Source organism: Culex pipiens, chromosome 2 (assembly GCF_016801865.2).
Source record: "Culex pipiens pallens isolate TS chromosome 2, TS_CPP_V2, whole genome shotgun sequence".
Taxonomy (NCBI): domain Eukaryota; kingdom Metazoa; phylum Arthropoda; class Insecta; order Diptera; family Culicidae; genus Culex; species Culex pipiens.
This window is the reverse complement of record NC_068938.1, coordinates 24945082-24964506: the sequence shown is the minus strand read 5'-3', so window position 1 is coordinate 24964506 and position 19425 is coordinate 24945082. Positions and strand designations below refer to the sequence as shown.

The window sequence follows — 19425 nt, the reverse complement described above, 5'->3', positions numbered from 1 at the left end:
ATGGAAATTCTGTTACGAGGGAAGGGGGGTCTAAAAATCATTTTTTGCGTTACGTAATAAAAGAACACTCCCTTTTTTAGGATGTACCTTAGAAACTTAAATACCAAACTTCAATGTTTGTTTGTCAATTTAATAGGATTTTTCATACAGAGTTTTGGAGATAACAACCCGAGCAGACGGAAATAACGTGGGAATAACATTTTTTGATATTTGAAATACTAAACCAATAACATTTTATGTTATTTATAACAAGTTTTGTTATTCGCCGTCATGATTTTTTTGTTATTGGATTGTTATTGTGATAACAGACTAATAAAAGAGTGCATAAAAGATCAACTTTTCAGCAATTCAATCGAAAAGTATAACTTTTCAATGAAGTTTTGAAGCTTGACACTTATCTTGACCGCAAAAAAATATCAAGCGGGGAAACAAATGTTTCACTGAAAAAATCCAAGGTTTTTTTTTATTCGATGTTGCAAAAAAGAAATGTTTGAACCCGTTGCAATATATTTTTGGCACTCATTGTATCAATCCAACTCGATTAACTTTATTGAAGAAATGTACAACTCGAGTTGAAAAAAAAACTTCTTTTTGGAACTTGTTGCATAAACTTCTTCAGTACGGTTATTTTTGGCGATGAAAAGTGGGCCGTTTCGTCATCAGAGAATGACAGATAAGAAGTTTAACAACGGAATTGCAAAAAGCACTTTTCAGCAACTTTTTTGCAACTTGTTGCATACACTAAAAATTAAGATATAGAAAAAAATTTATATAAAAAAAATCAAAGCTCGGTTAATAATTTTTTTTTTTTTTTAGAGTAAGGCTTTTTTTTCTGAGGACTATTCAAACCAATACTTCTACTTTGCCGAAGATACCAAATCAATCAGACTTTTTTTTCCCAAGATACAAAATTCTAAACATCCTTCCTCCCCTGATTATTCTGTGAAATGTGATCCGTTCACAGAATCTGTCTCTGCGGTTAATGCAACGCTGTAGGCCTGGGTGCTTTAATTTTTGCTATACATTTTCGGGGGTAACTCGGATGTATTGCAATTATTAATATTGACAAGAAAGGACTTGGGGCGTAAGCTAACCGCAAGTTCTTCCAGGATGCATTCTTCGGACTGGCTGCGCTTGTGTTCGATTAGATTAGATTAGATTAGATACAAAATATTGAATATTTACAAACCATTTTTGTATGGATAGCTGTCAAAATTGTATGCAGACTTGTAAATATGCAAAACAATCATACAAAATGGCTACTTTCGTCATTATGGAGCCATTGAGAAAAAAAATATTCAAATAAAAAATACACATGAATTCCCTTTTCGGTTTTGCATGGAGAATTACTAAGACTAAGTTTCTCGATCTAGCGTTCGCTCTTCCGGACATCCGCACCTCAAAGCCATGTATTACGAGGGAATGAGCACTTTGGACAAAGCAAGGGGGGCGGTGGCAACCGAATAGTTCTGATCATAGTTACATTCGTGATGCGAAACCGGCGACCGGGAAACGGCGGAACGGATCGAGTCCCGCAGGCCGGACTCGCCGACCGGACCCCAGAACGAGCCGGGTCGCCTGCCGGACCGCTTCCGGGACACGCCCGTGGTCGTGACGTCATCGTACCGAGTGGTCATGTCGTCATCCACGAACAGTGACACCAGAAAGCTGGACCGGCGGCGGCTGGGATCGGCGGTCAGCTCGTCCGGCGCGTACACCGAGGTGCCCATGCTGGACTGGCGGCGGTGCGAGTGGCGCGTGACCGATCGCGGCGATCGGGGAGACCGCGGGGACGGTGCTTGATCGGTGGTGTCCTGAAAGAGGCAGGGGGATCGAGGCGGTTCGTTATTGGTGGTTGTGGGGTTTTGGGTTTTGGGGTTTTATCTACTTCCGCCGGAGTCAAATTGTTCGACAGTCGACGCTGCCGAGGACTGACGGTCAACTCGTTGGGATTGGGCCAGGATACGGTGTTCAAGCTGGACTGGCGCCGGTGCTGACGAGTTTGAATCGCCGTTTTGCTAGGGGGCATCAGCGTGTGCGGTGTCTGGATCGTCGGAGCGGGTTGTTGTTCCTTCTGCGCAGGGGGAAGTGATTTATGAACAGTGTTCGATGACTTGACTACAACTACTTAGGACAAACCTCGCACGGTGGTGGCGAAAACACCGGGAACGTATCATCTGGACTGCACACCCTGCCGAGCATTTCGTTTGGAGACTCAAACGACATCCTCTGCGGGTCCAGGTACGCGTCCAGTGAAACCGTCATCAGTGCAGAACTCGGTGAAGGTGCCTAAAATGGTAGATTCCGACTGCAATCTCTCGCGATAGCCCGTAAAGAACCCCACGAATTACCTGCGTATGGTACGATCCCCTACCAACGGTCAGCGCTCCGTTGTCGGACGGAATGTCCGACACTCCTTCGCCTTCGATTATCATCGAACCGGCGGCGATCTCGTCCTCTATGGGTGTGTGATATCCTGCATATGACGACATACTGTGAGTGCGTGCCGTACGGAGGCTGGCCTGATCTTGTTCTGATCAACACACGCGCGCGCGGAAAAGAAAACAGAACACAACGCTCGCTTCATTAGTGAAGTGCACGAAGCTTTTGCTCTCTACTCTACCGTGTTCTGACTCTGACTCTACTGTGAAGTTGCTAGTTCTACGGGAAAATGTTTGCTCGAAATAAGCCAACTGAAAACTTGTAAAACCTCGTACTTACGTCCCCTTCAGAATAAACACAAGAAATACTTACGCACTCGATCAACCAAAATCAAACAACAAAAGACATAAACCTTCCGCTGTGAACGCCACACTTCGAAACGACTTCGCGAAAATCAACCGAAAACAAACAGTCGCGACGCCCCCCACAAAATTACCTTTCGCGTGCGTGGTCGGATCGTGCACCGGCTCCAGGATCTTCTGCTGCGTCGCCTTGATGCGGTCCATCTTCATCTTGATCTTCTGCAGGATCTGGCTTTCGCGCTCCGCCTCCTTCTTCACGTCCTTGATGCGGAGATCCTCGATCAGCTCGGCACCTCTGCGAAATACAAGTTTGATTCAGTCACATTCCTTAGAAAAAATCTAGTTCGGAGTACAAACCTCGATGCCAGGATCGTGCTGGCCTTCGTTTCGTTGATGATGTGGCAGAAGTAGTGGCTGGAGAAGATCCGCCGCTGAACCAGGAGAAACGCGAAGCAGAACCCGTCCCAAAAGAGGCCGCTGTCGCTGTACGGAACTTTGCAGGTGGGAGCGAGCACAAGCGGATCGGTCGAGGCTTCCTCCACCGGTGGGTTGGAAAGACACGAAACTCCCAGCAGCTGAACCAGCCAGCAGTTCTTCTCGGTCAGCGTGGTCAGGTACAGACATCCGATCATCTGGAGCAGCGTTTTGGTCGTGATGACAAATACGTTGTACGCGATCAGCATGTTCCACGTTTTCAGGATCGCCCGGATCGGTCGCAGGTAAAAGTCCGTTCCCTGCCACAGGAAGGTGAACGATCCGATGAGGTAGCCGATCGAGAAGAGCGTGACGCGACTTGATCCCGTCAAGAACACGATGGCCAGCGTACACCAGAAGAATACCAGGAAGATCCCGCGCTTGCTGATATCCAGCCAGTTGCGAACCTTCGCGATAAAGTCCGGTGTTGGGTTGATGAACGGAACCGTCCCCAGCTTGTCGATGTCATCCAACACCGATTTGTTACTTCCGCCGCCAAAGTCATCCGGGCAGGAGTTGTACCGTGCTTCGATCCGAAAGACCAACGTCTGTCGGCAGAGGAACATGAGCAGCAGAAAGTCCGATACCATTTTCGGAGCCTTCGATCGGAACTGCTCCGTATTCTCCGGCAGCATCGCCCATATCCGGAAGTGATCCAGGAATGGAATGTCCCACGGGTAGTCCACGCACAACGCCGGTGGTAACCCAATGAAGATCACGTACTGCAGCGGAATCAAGCTGACCGTGAACCAGGTCAGAAACCGCCACATTTTCCTCAAACTATCCCGCGTCATGTGGAACATCACACAGACCCAAACCGCGTACAGACACGAGAACACGTCCATCCGATACGCGATCAACGAAATCAGCGAAACCAGCGAGATTTCCACGCCAAACTTGTAGAACCCGTAGTTGAACAGGTACTTGATCATCCGAGGTATGTCCTTGTCCGCGTCCGACCGAGTCACGTTCGGGAACATCAGATGCGGAGTCCGCGGACTCTGCCCCAACCGAATACGCCGGATCGTCTGCCGAAGCACTACCACGGCATGGATCGTCACCACAATAATATAAATCAAGTACGGCCTCAACAAGTCCGCCAAGCTACTCAACGCGTCCGTCTTCTGGAACCCAAACCACTTCGCGTTGTTCATGTCCATATCCGTGCTGTTCGCCGCAATGTTCGGGCACTCACTCACAAAGTTCGCCTCCTTAATGTACTCCACCTGGTACATCATCGTCGTGATCAACAAAATAGAAGATATCAACGACATGATCCGCGTGATCAACACCAGCGAATTCGTGTGCGACTTGACGGCAAACACCGTCATAAACACGTACAACAAATGCAAAAAGCTAACCGTCTCCACGCCCAGCGAAAACGCCACAATCAAAATGATCTTCAGCAGATGAATCTCCGCAAACAACCATACCAACTCCGTCAGCTGCATCACCCGGTTGACCAACTTCTGCGCCACTCCCTTGATTTCCTGCTTGGAAAGCTTCCGGAAGCGCAGATCGTCCAGAATCTCCGACGTGTTGTCATCGTCGTCTTTGTCGTCCGTTGGCGGCAGTTTGACCTTTCCAGTCGGTGCTTCATCACCGTGGTCCGACTCCGGGTCTTTCTCGATGGGCGGAGCTTCCGTGGTGTTGCTCATCTTTTTCCGCTTGGAGAAGGTGCCGTATGCGGAGCTCGTCTCCGAGATGGCGGGAATCTCGTTGTCTTGGCTGTTGAGTTGAAATCAAGAATTTAATAAATTTGTGAATACTTTATTATTTTGAATATTTTGAATATGTTGAATATTTTGAATATTTTGAATATTTTGAATATTTTGAATATTTTGAATATTTTGAATATTTTGAATATTTTGAATATTTTGAATATTTTGAATATTTTGAATGTTTTGAATATTTTGAATATTTTGAATATTTTGAATATTTTGAATATTTTGAATATTTTGAATATTTTGAATATTTTGAATATTTTGAATATTTTGAATATTTTGAATATTTTGAATATTTTGAATATTTTGAATATTTTGAATATTTTGAATATTTTGAATATTTTGAATATTTTGAATATTTTGAATATTTTGAATATTTTGAATATTTTGAATATTTTGAATATTTTGAATATTTTGAACATTTTGAATATTTTGAATATTTTGAATATTTTGAATATTTTGAATATTTTGAATATTTTGAATATTTTGAATATTTTGAATATTTTGAATATTTTGAATATTTTGAATATTTTGAATATTTTGAATATTTTGAATATTTTGAATATTTTGAATATTTCGAATATTTTGAATATTTTGAATATTTTGAATATTTTGAATATTTTGAATATTTTGAATATTTTGAATATTTTGAATATTTTGAATATTTTGAATATTTTGAATATTTTTTATATTTTGAATATTTTGAGTATTTTTAATATTTTTAATATTTTTAATGTTTTTAATATTTTAAATATTTTCAATATTTTTAATATTTTTAATATTTTTAATATTTTTAATATTTTTAATATTTTTAATATTTTTAATATTTAAATATTTTTAATATTTTTAATATTTTTAATATTTTTAATATTTTTAATATTTTTAATATTTTTAATATTTTTAATATTTTTAATATTTTTAATATTTTTAGAAACCATGTCAGTTTTGTGTACCCAATCCACACCGCCGTCACACCAAACTTTGGTTTCGGTGCACCGATCAAGCTACCGAGCTGTGTCGGGTTTGGGTCGTAACGAGAAATGGTGCGCATAGAAAAACCGGTATCATAGCAAAAGGTAAGTCTGATTTTGAATATTTTGAATATTTTGAATATTTTGAATATTTTGAATATTTTGAATATTTTGAATATTTTGAATATTTTGAATATTTTGAATATTTTGAATATTTTGAATATTTTGAATATTTTGAATATTTTGAATATTTTGAATATTTTGAATATTTTGAATATTTTGAATATTTTGAATATTTTGAATATTTTGAATATTTTGAATATTTTGAATATTTTGAATATTTTGAATATTTTGAATATTTTGAATATTTTGAATATTTTGAATATTTTGAATATTTTGAATATATTTTTAATATTTTTAATATTTTTAAAATCTTTAATATTTTTATTATTTTAATATTTTAAATATTTTTAATATTTTTAATATTTTTAATATTTTAGATATTTTTAATATTTTTAATATTTTTAATATTTTTAATATTTTTAATATTTTTAATATTTTTAATATTTTTAATATTTTTAATATTTTTAATATTTTTAATATTTTTAATATTTTTAATATTTTTAATATTTTTAATATTTTTAATATTTTTAATATTTTTAATATTTTTAATAATTTTAATCCTTTTAATATTTTGAATATTTTGAATATTTTGAATATTTTGAATATTTTGAATATTATGAATATTTTGAATATTTTGAATATTTTGAATATTTTGAATATTTTGAATATTTTGAATATTTTGAATATTTTGAATATTTTGAATATTTTGAATATTTTGAATATTTTGAATATTTTGAATATTTTGAATATTTTGAATATTTTGAATATTTTGAATATTTTGAATATTTTGAATATTTTGAATATTTTGAATATTTTGAATATTTTGAATATTTTGAATATTTTGAATATTTTGAATATTTTGAATATTTTGAATATTTTGAATATTTTGAATATTTTGAATATTTTGAATATTTTGAATATTTTGAATATTTTGAATATTTTGAATATTTTGAATATTTCGAATATTTTTAATATTTTTAATATTTAATATTTTTAATATTTTTAATATTTTTAATATTTTTAATATTTTTAATATTTTTAATATTTTTAATATTTTTAATATTTTTAATATTTTTAATATTTTTAATATTTTTAATATTTTTAATATTTTTAATATTTTTAATATTTTTAATATTTTTAATATTTTTAATATTTTTAATATTTTTAATATTTTTAATATTTTTAATATTTTTAATATTTTTAATATTTTAATATTTTTAATATTTTTAATATTTTTAATATTTTTAATATTTTTAATATTTTTAATATTTTTAATATTTTTAATATTTTTAATATTTTTAATATTTTTAATATTTTTAATATTTTTAATATTTTTAATATTTTTAATATTTTTAATATTTTTAATATTTTTAATATTTTTAATATTTTTAATATTTTTAATTTTTTTAATATTTTTAATATTTTTAATATTTTTAATATTTTTAATATTTTTAATATTTTTAATATTTTTAATATTTTAAATATTTTTAATATTTTTAATATTTTTAATATTTTAAATATTTTAAATATTTAAAATATTTTTAATATTTTTAATATTTTTAATATTTTTAATATTTTTAATATTTTAATATTTTTAATATTTTAATATTTTTAATATTTTTAATATTTTTAATATTTTTAATATTTTTAATATTTTTAATATTTTTAATATTTTTAATATTTTTAATATTTTTAATATTTTTAATATTTTTAAGAGCGAGTCCACGAACAGGGCATACCCCTTTGTATGGGACGTCGTTTGGACCTCACCAATCTGCCTGAAATTTTCAGGGGTTGTTTGTACATATAAAACTAGCATCTGGCCAAAATATGAGCACTCTAGGTCAACGGGAAGTGGGGCAAATCGGGACACAAAGTATAAAGGTTTAAAAACGTCAAAAATCTTAAAAAGGCTATAACTTAGGCAAAATTCAATTAAATTCCAAAACTCAAAATGCATCTGAAAGGGCTCAAAAAATGCAACAAAATGCAGGGTAGAGCATCCCGATTGGTCAAATCTAAAGGGAGTTATTGGCATTTTAGTGAAAAAATAGCATTATTTTCAAACTCAAATAAAAAAGTGTTCCATCCAGATATCAACTCGGTTCGACCTGCAGCTTGTAGGGGACATCTGGGACTACCATCTGAGACTGAGAACGCTTTGGGTAAAGCAGTTTAACATATTAGACACTTTTACTTTTTGTGATTTTTTTGGTTGTAAGTTTTTGCTCGGGGGACCCCTTAGATCCCATTTTTTGGTGATAATTTTATCATATTCGTGTTCCTGAGACAATTTCACAATAGAAACATGCATAAAAATGTTTATTTTGATCCATTTTAACCCTTTAAAAAATGAAAGTTAAAAAAAAATATGAAGCTGCTTTTTTCTGGTGTCATCTAGTATCCTTGGAAACGAGCTTGATTTTCAATAAATGTGAATCGAAGATTTTTTTAACTTTCATTTTTTAAAGGGTTATAATGAATGAAAATAAACATTTTTTTGCATGTTTCTATTGTGAAATTGTCTCAGGAACACGAATATGATAAAATTATCACCGGAAAATTTGATCTAAGGGGTCCCCCGAGGAAAAATGTGCAACCAAAAAATTCACTAAAAGTAAAAGTGTCTATTTAATATGTTAAACTGCCTTACCCAAAGCGGTCTCAGTCTCAGATGGTAGTCCCAGATGTCCCCTACAAGCTGCAGTTCGAACCGAGTTGATATCTGGATGGAACACTTTTTTATTTGAGTTTGAAAATAATGCTATTTTTTCATTAAAATGCCAATAACTCCCTTTAGATTTGACCAATCGGGATGATCTACCCTGCATTTTGTTGCATTTTTTAAGCCCTTTCAGATGCATTTTGAGTTTTGGAATTTAATTGAATTTTGCCTAAGTTATAGCCTTTTTAAGATTTTTGACGTTTTTAAACCTTTATACTTTGTGTCCCGATTTGCCCCACTTCCCGTTGACCTAGAGTGCTCATATTTTGGCCAGATGCTAGTTTTATATGTACAAACAACCCCTGAAAATTTCAGGCAGATTGGTGAGGTCGATGCGAGATGGGTATGCTTTGCTCGTGGACTCGCTCTTAATATTTTTAATATTTTTAATATTTTTAATATTTTTAATATTTTTAATATTTTTGATATTTTTAATATTTTTAATATTTTTAATATTTTTAATATTTTTAATATTTTTAATATTTTTAATAATTTTAATATTTTTAATATTTTTAATATTTTTAAAATTTTTAATATTTTTAATATTTTTAATATTTTTAATATTTTTAATATTTTTAATATTTTTAATATTTTTAATATTTTTAATATTTTTAATATTTTAAATATTTTTAATATTTTTAATATTTTTAATATTTTTAATATTTTTAATATTTTTAATATTTTTAATATTTATAATATTTTTAATATTTTTAATATTTTTAATATTTTTAATATTTTTAATATTTTTAATATTTTTAATATTTTTAATATTTTTAATATTTTTAATATTTTTAATATTTTTAATATTTTTAATATTTTTAATATTTTTAATATTTTTAATATTTTTAATATTTTTAATATTTTTAATATTTTTAATATTTTTAATATTTTGAGTATTTTTAATATTTTGAGTATTTTTAATATTTTTAACATTTTTAATATTTTTAATGTTTTTAATATTTTTAATATTTTTAATATTTTTAATATTTTTAATATTTTTAATATTTTTAATATTTTTAATATTTTTAATATTTTTAATATTTTTAATATTTTTAATATTTTTAATATTTTTAATATTTTTAATATTTTTAATATTTTTAATATTTTTAATATTTTTAATATTTTTAATATTTTTAATATTTTTAATATTTTTAATATTTTTAATATTTTTAATATTTTTAATATTTTTAATATTTTTAATATTTTTAATATTTTTAATATTTTTAATATTTTTAATATTTTTAATATTTTTAATATTTTTAATATTTTTAATATTTTTAATATTTTTAATATTTTTAATATTTTTAATATTTTTAATATTTTTAATATTTTTAATATTTTTAATATTTTTAATATTTTTAATATTTTTAATATTTTTAATATTTTTAATATTTTTAATATTTTTAATTTTTTTAATATTTTTAATATTTTTAACATTTTTAATATTTTTAACATTTTTAATATTTTTAATATTTTTAATATTTTTAATATTTTTAATATTTTTAATATTTTTAATTTTTTTAATTTTTTTAGTATTTTTAATATTTTTAATATTTTTAATATTTTTAATATTTTTAATATTTTTAATATTTTTAATATTTTTAATATTTTTAATATTTTTAAAATTTTTAACATTTTTAATATTTTTAACATTTTTAACATTTTTAATATTTTTAATATTTTTAATATTTTTAATATTTTTAATATTTTTAATATTTTTAATATTTTTAATATTTTTAATATTTTTAATATTTTTAATATTTTTAATATTTTTAATATTTTTAATATTTTTAATATTTTTAATATTTTTAATATTTTTAATATTTTTAATATTTTTAATATTTTTAATATTTTTAATATTTATAATATTTTTTATATTTTCAATATTTATAATATTGTTTATGTTTTAATATTTTTTTTTGTACATTTAATTTTTTTTAGGAGAACGGAATCGACGTAACACCTTATAATGTGGCCCTCCTAAACCTTGCGGTTTCGTCAACGGATCCACAGGCGTGTATCGTTTCTTTTTGTCCGATTGATCCACACAGGCAGACGAGAAATTGAACAAGTTAAATTTACTTACATGACCGGAATTTCCGATATTTCCAAGAACTTCTTATGGCAATAGTGGAGCTGAATAACCGTTATGATTACGATCATCGTGGGATTTACTAGATGCAAGAACAGCTGCTTGGTTTCGTAGATTTGCAGTCCGATGTCCTTTTGACTGAAAAAATCGTTAAATTAGCATTATTAACGATCTTGATCTACGATCGTTACTTACAGCGTGTCGGAAATCTTGAGATATTCCTTCCAGTACAGTGGAAACTTGTCAAACTGGTAGGTGTACACTAGAACTAGAATCGCCATAGAGTACACGATGACCGTCAGCCAAAATGCGTACATCATCTTGCGCCAGACTTTGAATGAGAACTGAAAAGATCAATAACAACAGCGTTATTAATCTGTTCCGCTTACCATCTCCTGCGCACATACTTGGAATGTAAGTACAAATATCAAAAACAGCGCCATGTACACGATCCGGAACCCGGTCATGCGCGTGCCCGTCATCCCGGACAGAAACAGCGTGATCGCCACCACCCAGATCCAGAACTTGATCAGGAACGAGTTGATGAGCGTGCCGGCGCGCGTAATGAACGCCGACGACTTCTTCTCCAGCGGCCGACCGGCGGCGGTCCCCGTCGTAGCGGCCCCGACCGTAACCTGCAGCGGCGCCGCCAGATCCGCGATCGCGGACGTCCTCCGTTCCATTTGCTTCTCCTGGATCATCTGACGCAGCGAGATCCAGAACATGGTGGTGAACAGCGACTTGATCAGCAGCGGCGAGCTCGGGTAGTCGCGGTACTTGATGAAGCCGATCTGGGCGAGGTTGATGCCGGTGATCTAAGATAGGTGGTCGTTAGACGTGCGTTATTGATGGACCTGTTTGGGGCGTAACTCACGTTAACGGTGGACGGCAGCTCGTCGTCGGTGAGCTTCATGCCGTACAGGTACTGAGCCAGCAGTAGCAGTTCGGCGTAGATCACCAGGAACGGGCTGGAGTTTAGCATGTTTTTGCGCTGGTTGGGCATGATCCAGATCAGGTTGGCCCAGATTAGCAGGACGAAGGTGAGCCAGCTGTGGTACATGATGCTCCAGGTCTACCGGGAAGATGTTGATTAGTATCGCTGAAGGCTGATTTCACAGCTCTACAAATTGAAAGTCAATGTCAAAGTCAATCCCTGAATCCTACTCCCATTGCATCAATGAATATGGTAGATACATTTTTTGTTGGATGTCCTTGATCATTCAAAAAGTACCTAGAGCTAAGATCTGTGTGTCTACCCTCATAACAAGCAAGAGGTCGTCGAATTTTCAAAACAGATCATACCCGCATAGCTTCAGTGAGCACGGTAGCCTACTATTCTACTATGATAGGATGTCGTGGATCGTGCAAGGACTCTCTGGAGTTAAGATCTGTGGGTCTACAGCCGTAACAAGCAAGAGGTCAGCGGTGTTTATCAACGGACCATACCCGCAATGCTCCAGTGAGTATGGTAGACTACTTTGGTAATGTGTTGGGATGTCCTGGATCGTGCAAGGACTCCCTGGAGATAAGATCTGTGGGTCCACCACCGTAACAATCAAGTGGTCAGCGGTTTTTGACCACAGATCATACCCGCAAAGCTTCAGTGAGTATAGAAGACTTCTTTGCAGGTATGTTGAGGTATCTTGGGTCATCCAAGGACTCCCTAGAGCTAAGATCTGTGGGTCTACCGCCGTAACAAGCAAGAGGTCAGCGGTTTTTGACCACAGATCATACCCGCATAGCTTCAGTGAGTATAGAAGACTTCTTTGCAGGTATGTTGAGATATCTTGGGTCATCCAAGGACTCCCTGGAGTTAAGACTCGACATTAACTTTCAATTTGTAGAGCTGTGATTTCAACAAAGAGTACTTACCATCATGATAACGTTGGTAAAGATGTAACTGTTCTTGTAGATAAAGCTGGCCACGTTGCCGGTGGCGAGCATGATCTGCTCGAAGAAGCTCGTCGAATCGTCCTCTTCTGAAATGGGTTTACGACCTTCGATTAGACGGGTTGTCCCAAAGTAGTTATTCGATTCAAAAATTCAAATATAATACACACGTGCACGGCAGGACATTGGAGGGAGTGTGGCCAATTGTGGTTCAGAGTAAGAAAACGGAGTTCGTAGCACACAGAGATGCAAATATTTACAACAAAATGTAAGAAGAGAGCGAGTTTGGGGGGGTCAAATGAAGTGTGGTGGGTGGTGTTGGGCGGTTTGTTTGTATTTGCGCACCGAAAACCAAAATGGAAAGAAAAGAAAAAGTGGAAAACAAATTTTACAATGATTATATACACCTGTTGATCTCGAGAAGCGAGTAGTAGTACAAAAAACGGGGAAACCTACCTATCGTGTGCATAGCTATGGTGTCGTTCTGTATCGAGGGTTGCGCGTCAGACGAGGAGGCATCTCGGACTCTTCGCGTTCCGCCGCGCATCAGCTGTGGAGAAGAGGCAAGAGAGATCACATTAGAACGTCTCGAGCGGAGTCAGTCCGCGTTACGGACGGAACAGGTAATCTAAGACCTTTACCCACATCAAACACACATCAGCTGGTGACACTTAAAGGTAAAGAATCTCGTTAATTACAGTCGATGAGTTCGACGTCGTATAAACACAGACATAAAACAGCATTTTGTGAAGAAAAACACACACAATTTCAAAGAAGAAGAAGAAACAAAAAAGTATACGTACAGGTGTCCTTTCGTCCGCCGGGTCGGACCTTCCGGCGGAGCTCGACGACGGCAAGACGCGCGATTTGGCCGTCGCTGGTTGGTGGTGGTGCTGAAACCGCGGTCGCGCAAAGTCGTGCTAAATGCAGCATGCCAAACCATACCAGTTCCGGCCAATTTTGTCGTTGTTGGTCCAAACACACAAACACAGCAAATAAAAGCGCGCAAATCGTATGAAGCGAGCGGTCGATGGATGGTGATGGTGAATTTAGAAGAAGCGTTCAAAATAAGATTGTAGTTGTTGGTTTTTTGAACGGAATAGTGCAGAAAAGGTCAAAACGCCAAACCCCACAAGAGAGATCAGACGAAATCGTTTGGTTGGTGGGTAACACACATGTTTAGAAATAAAAGAAACAGAAATAAATTGAAATGAATGAATAATTAAAATAGAAATTAATATGCGCTGCCAAAAGGATAATGTAAAATAAGTTAGCTACAAAATAATTAGATAATTAGTTGGGGGAATTTACGTGCAAAGCAAATGCAAATACTACGACAAAAGTTTCTTTAGTTTATTGTGATATACCTGTTATTTTTTTAAAATTAGTTTATACAAAATATCACAATATTATGCAACGTAATGCGCTAGCATGGTGTCAACTTAACCCTCAAATTAGAAAAAAAATACAATAAATATTCTTAATTTATTAAATTTAATTCTCTTTTTGCTTTTTGTCATAATCAAGAAAATGTTTACAAAATAATCTCGCACAAAATATGCAATTGTTCCTTTCGTTTGAAAATGACAAATTAAAAACACAACAAGGCATAAATTTAACAAAGGAGCGTTTTTTTATTACGTAACGCCAAAATTGGGATGTAACAAAACAATCACTTCAACTAGAAAAAAAAATATGGCGTATGAATTTGAAACCAATTTGAAACCATGGATCTCCTAAAATGGAAAAGTAAGTAAATTAGAATAAAGTCACTGAAGATGTGGAAAATTTCAAAATCCAGATTTTCAAGGAAGGTGGGGCAACAATAGGAGCGTTTTGAAAATATCGTCATTTATGGTTCTGATGATGGTGGGGCAACTGCCCTAAGTGGAAAATTTTCCCGTTACCCGGAATTTTGGTAACCCCGCGAAATTGGACGCTATAAAAGGTACGTAAGTGAAATTGATTTGATTTTAGGTAACTTTGTTGAAAAATAAAAGTAAGTAAGTTTTTAAGTCATTTTCTAATTTTAAAAAAAACTATGAGCTGAAAATGTTCTACATTTTGCTTTTTTGATCTTTTTTTGATACGTTGCTGGGATATGGCCATGCAAAGATAAAAAAAAACAGGAAAAATGAGATTTTCTCATTGTTGCCCAATTGGGTCCTAAAATTAAGCTTAAATTTGTGATATTATTGTTCACAACGATAAAGCTTATTTTTCATTTTGAACGACTGCAAAGGATTTAAAATTGATTTTTAATTTAATTTTTAAAAATTAACTTCACGGCCCTTCTTGACAGAAAAGGTCCTATTTGACAGCTCGTTCCAAGGGGACCATAGGTGATACATCGAAAAAATGTTGTCCTGTTATTTTTTTTTTGCATTAAAACGAAAAAAAATTGATCAGAAATGGTTTTTAATCGTGTTTTTTTACCGTTGTACATACAAATATACAAAGGGCTTTAGTACCCAATTAGCCCTCGTTTTATAATCATCTATATCACGGGGACAAATGGTCCGATTTTAAAGTTTTAAATTGAAAATTTTGTGAATTTTCACCTTTTTTTTTCTTAATTTTAAAATACAGTCCAAAGTTTGAAAATGCCAAAAATAATTATTTTTAGCCCACCAATTATTTTTTTTTATAATTTGTTGATAATTTAAAAGCGCAAAATGCCGCTTTAAATGTTTTCTATTTAATTTTATATATTTTTGAAAAGCCTTTGTATTTACGTATATTTATGATCTTAAATTTGAAATAATACGATATGGGTAATTCTCCGCCAACTCACACAGCAGTTGCCCCGACCCCTCTTCGATTTGCGTGAAACTTTGTCCTAAGGGGTAACTTTTGTCCCTGATCACGAATCCGAGATCCGTTTTTTGATATCTCGTGACGGAGGGGCGGTACGACCCCTTCCATTTTTGAATATGCGAAAAAAGAGGTGTTTTTCAATAATTTGCAGCCTGAAACGGTGATGAGATAGAAATTTGGTGTCAAAGGGACTTTTATGTAAAATTAGACGCCCGATTTGATGGCGTACTCAGAATTCCGAAAAAACGTATTTTTCATCGAAAAAAACACTAAAAAAGTTTTAAAAATTCTCCCATTTTCCGTTACTCGACTGTAAAAAATTTTGGAACATGTCATTTTATGGGAAATTTAATGTACTTTTCGAATCTACATTGTCCCAGAAGGGTCATTTTTTCATTTAGAACAAAATTTTTCATTTTAAAATTTCGTGTTTTTTCTAACTTTGCAGGGTTATTTTTTAGAGTGTAACAATGTTCTACAAAGTTGTAGAGCAGACAATTACAAAAATTTTAATATATATACATAAGGGTTTTGCTTATAAACATCACAAGTTATCACGATTTTACGAAAAAAAGTTTTAAAAAAGTTGGTCGTCATCGATCATGGCCGTTCATGGTCACCCGCGACAGACACGGACGACGAAACAAAGAGAAACGCAAAAAGTAACTTTTTCAAAACTTTTTTTCGTAAAATCGCGATAACTTGTGATGTTTATAAGCAAACCCCTTATGTATATATATTAAAATTTTTGTAATTGTCTGCTCTACAACTTTTTTCGAACATTGTTACACTCTAAAAAATAACCCTGCAAAGTTAGAAAAAACACGAAATTTTAAAATGAAAAATTTTGTTCTAAATGAAAAAATGACCCTTCTGGGACAATGTAGATTCGAAAAGTACATTAAATTTCCCATAAAATGACATGTTCCAAAATTTTTTACAGTCGAGTAACGGAAAATGGGAGAATTTTTAAAACTTTTTTAGTGTTTTTTTTTATGAAAAATACGTTTTTTCGGAATTCTGAGTACGCCATCAAATCGGGCGTCTAATTTTACATAAAAGTCCCTTTGACACCAAATTTCTATCTCATCACCGTTTCAGGCTGCAAATTATTGAAAAACACCTCTTTTTTCGCATGTTCAAAAATGGAAGGGGTCGTACCGCCCCTCCGTCACGAGATATCAAAAAACGGACCTCGGATTCGTGATCAGGGACAAAAGTTACCCCTTAGGACAAAGTTTCACGCAAATCGAAGAGGGGTCGGGGCAACTTTTCCCGATTTCGTGTGAGTTGGTAGAGAATTACCCATATGTTATTTTTTTTTTAATCAAACACCACCATCGAATTAAGACAGATGTTGAAGTCATTTTTTTGCATAATGTTTTGATTTTTTTTATTGATTTCGGTTAAAACAGGGACAGAACCAAAAAATAGCACCCCGACTTCCAAATTTATTGCTCTAAAATCTCTTGAGCCTATTCAGACTATGGGCCCGATTTATCCCCAGGTGGCGGTAGTGACATGAAATTCTATACATATTTATAATGCGGTTTCATTATATTTGATGTCGTTTCTTGTTTTTTAACATTTTCAAAGAAACTTTTTAAGCTTTTCTAGTCATGTCATATAAATAAAATAGATTAAGGAGAAAATATACATATTTATTTAATTCAAATCACATTGGATTAAAAATTGTGGTTTTATTCATAATCCCAGACACACCAAAACACAAAAAAAATCCATTTTTGATTTCTCTTAACACTGGAACGCCCAACGCATGTCCAACTTACACGGACGCCCAAGCCTCCCAAAAAAGGTGGAACGGTAACTTCAACTCGCTGGTTCTCGGGCATTACTCAACCAATCGGGACGATTCTTGTTTCCAGTGATTTGTAAGAATGTCTAGATGATCCTAAAATTTTACAGAACTTGATTTGAACAAATCTGTAATTTTTGCGACCGAAAACGTCGTTCCAACTTTTTTAAAACGACTGCCTCCGCGGAATTTTTGGCGATTTTTTTTACACGCGAAAAAAAAAGGTGGAACGATGTTTTTGATCGCAAAAATTACAGATTTGATCAAATTAAGTTCTGCAAAGTTCTAGAATCATCTAGACATCCTAACAAATCACTGGAAAGAAGAATCATCTTGATTGGTTGAGTTATGCTCGAGAACCATTGAGTTGAAGTTACCGTTCCAACTTTTTTGGAGCCTTGGGCGTTGGAATGTTAAGCTATCTAAAAACTGCTATCCTTGTTTTGATTGAAGTGTAGATTATCAGCAATTAATGGTATTGAGTAATTCAATGATTTTAAGCTGGTAAAACATAACTAACATAAGGCTGGTACAAATTTATTTAAAGTTTTTGTCATTTTTTATTTTATTATTTTTGGTTTGTATAATAAATGTCAAAACTGTGTTATTTCATGAATTCAAACATCAACTTTCATTTCAAATTGATTTGGACGCTGTAGTCAATGCCAAAAAATAAATAAAATAAAAATATGAATTTATTAAAATCGTGAAGCATTTCACTGAAATATTTCATTGGCGTCCAAAGCTCCGGGAAGGCAAAGCAGAAAATTATGGTTCTGATTTCCTTAATTTCCAGCTGATTTGAGACCTAAAGAATGCCATTCACTAAAATTTCAGCCAAAATTTGTGCGATTTATAAGAAAAAACGAGTGTCCGAAATTCGAATCGAAAGTGTCCGGATTTCGAATCAGCTTCTATCAGTGTCCGGGATTCGAATCACAACAAGTCATTTTAATTTTAAAATTCTATTGAATGAGAAGACATATTTTGCATGATTTCTCTTAAAATTGACTGTTACACGTTTTTTTGCCAGCTATTGCAAAAATTATGATACTAAGTGTCCAGATTTCGAATTATGACGTTATCGCAGTTTGAAAATGAAGGTTTCACATTTGTTTTCCAATAAGGAGGAGGTGATCTGATTTTAATAACAATTGGCCTTCATACTAGTTTCGATGGTTTCCACAGCTCCAAATATTAAAAGCTTGATAAAAAATATTGATTTCGAGAGCTGATACATTTGAGGTGGAGAAGACATTTAAATAACACAAATTTTGTTTTAATATTCTTTAGTCGACACCATGCCCGCTCATCACAACCTGTCACCATTGAAAAGTGCAGTGGCGAGGAATTTCTCGCCACCTTGTGTCCTTTGAGTACCGTCAAGAGCAATTTGTGCCTGCACCAGAACCAACTATAACAACCTAATACACAGTGCAGCAGCGTCATTTTGTCTTTCGTGTCTCGTCAATCAAATCACGGCGTCCGTGTCCCGTTCCGTCACGGTCACCTGCAAGCCTTTAGGGTTAGCTACAATCCTACCTTTCCGTTGGTACACTCTTCCTAGCGGTGGGCGTTCGGAGGATTGCGAGGGAGGTGCAAATTTTCCGTGCGAGAATCAATAAAAATGTGAATAACTTTCGTGAGGGTTTCGGGCAGGCCACTACAAAATTTCAGCGGAAACGGAAACTAACCGAAAAGGAAGCAAAAAAGGGACACTCGTTCTACTGTTTCTACATAGTGCCACAAAGTAGTCGGTATACAAAAGAGAGCGGAAGTGGTCTTCTACACGTGTAACTAGAGAGGGGATTAGGAGGTGGGGCGGGGTTGCTTACTTTAACCTTGCGGGCGGCTCCACGCCACCGATCGCTGGTCAGCGTCTTGCGTAAGATATTCTTTCTATTCATGCGGAACGAGATCTGGCGGTGGAGGCGGACGCCACTTTCGAGCTGGTAGAACAGCTCCTGCCGCTTGAGCTCCTTCTCCGTCAACTTGAGCGGGTTAAGCGGGTTAGTAGCGCAGCGCAGGCAGCAGCGGCAGTCAACGACA

At 33.9% G+C, this 19425-nt stretch overlaps 1 protein-coding gene across 17 annotated transcripts in view; it reads right to left on the bottom strand.

The window, feature by feature from the left end:
* LOC120414568 (piezo-type mechanosensitive ion channel component) overlaps positions 1–19425 on the bottom strand; it is a 107036-nt gene that overhangs the window by 25515 nt on the left and 62096 nt on the right. For 9 of the 17 annotated variants that reach the window (XM_039575787.2, XM_039575789.2, XM_039575788.2 and 6 more), the window contains exons 6-18: positions 19212–19367; positions 13200–13293; positions 12726–12850; positions 11728–11925; positions 11261–11668; positions 11049–11197; positions 10848–10991; positions 3102–4946; positions 2879–3039; positions 2352–2533; positions 2140–2289; positions 1889–2074; positions 1484–1814 (exon numbers count right to left, since the gene is read on the bottom strand). In XM_039575787.2, the coding sequence (XP_039431721.1) occupies positions 1484–1814; positions 1889–2074; positions 2140–2289; positions 2352–2533; positions 2879–3039; positions 3102–4946; positions 10848–10991; positions 11049–11197; positions 11261–11668; positions 11728–11925; positions 12726–12850; positions 13200–13293; positions 19212–19367 (4129 nt within the window). Of the gene's footprint in view, positions 1–1483; positions 1815–1888; positions 2075–2139; positions 2290–2351; positions 2534–2878; positions 3040–3101; positions 4947–10847; positions 10992–11048; positions 11198–11260; positions 11669–11727; positions 11926–12725; positions 12851–13199; positions 13294–13546; positions 13664–19211; positions 19368–19425 lie in introns of all 17 variants that reach the window. The other 8 variants (XM_052708993.1, XM_052708994.1, XM_052708985.1 and 5 more) reach the window with 7 other exon arrangements.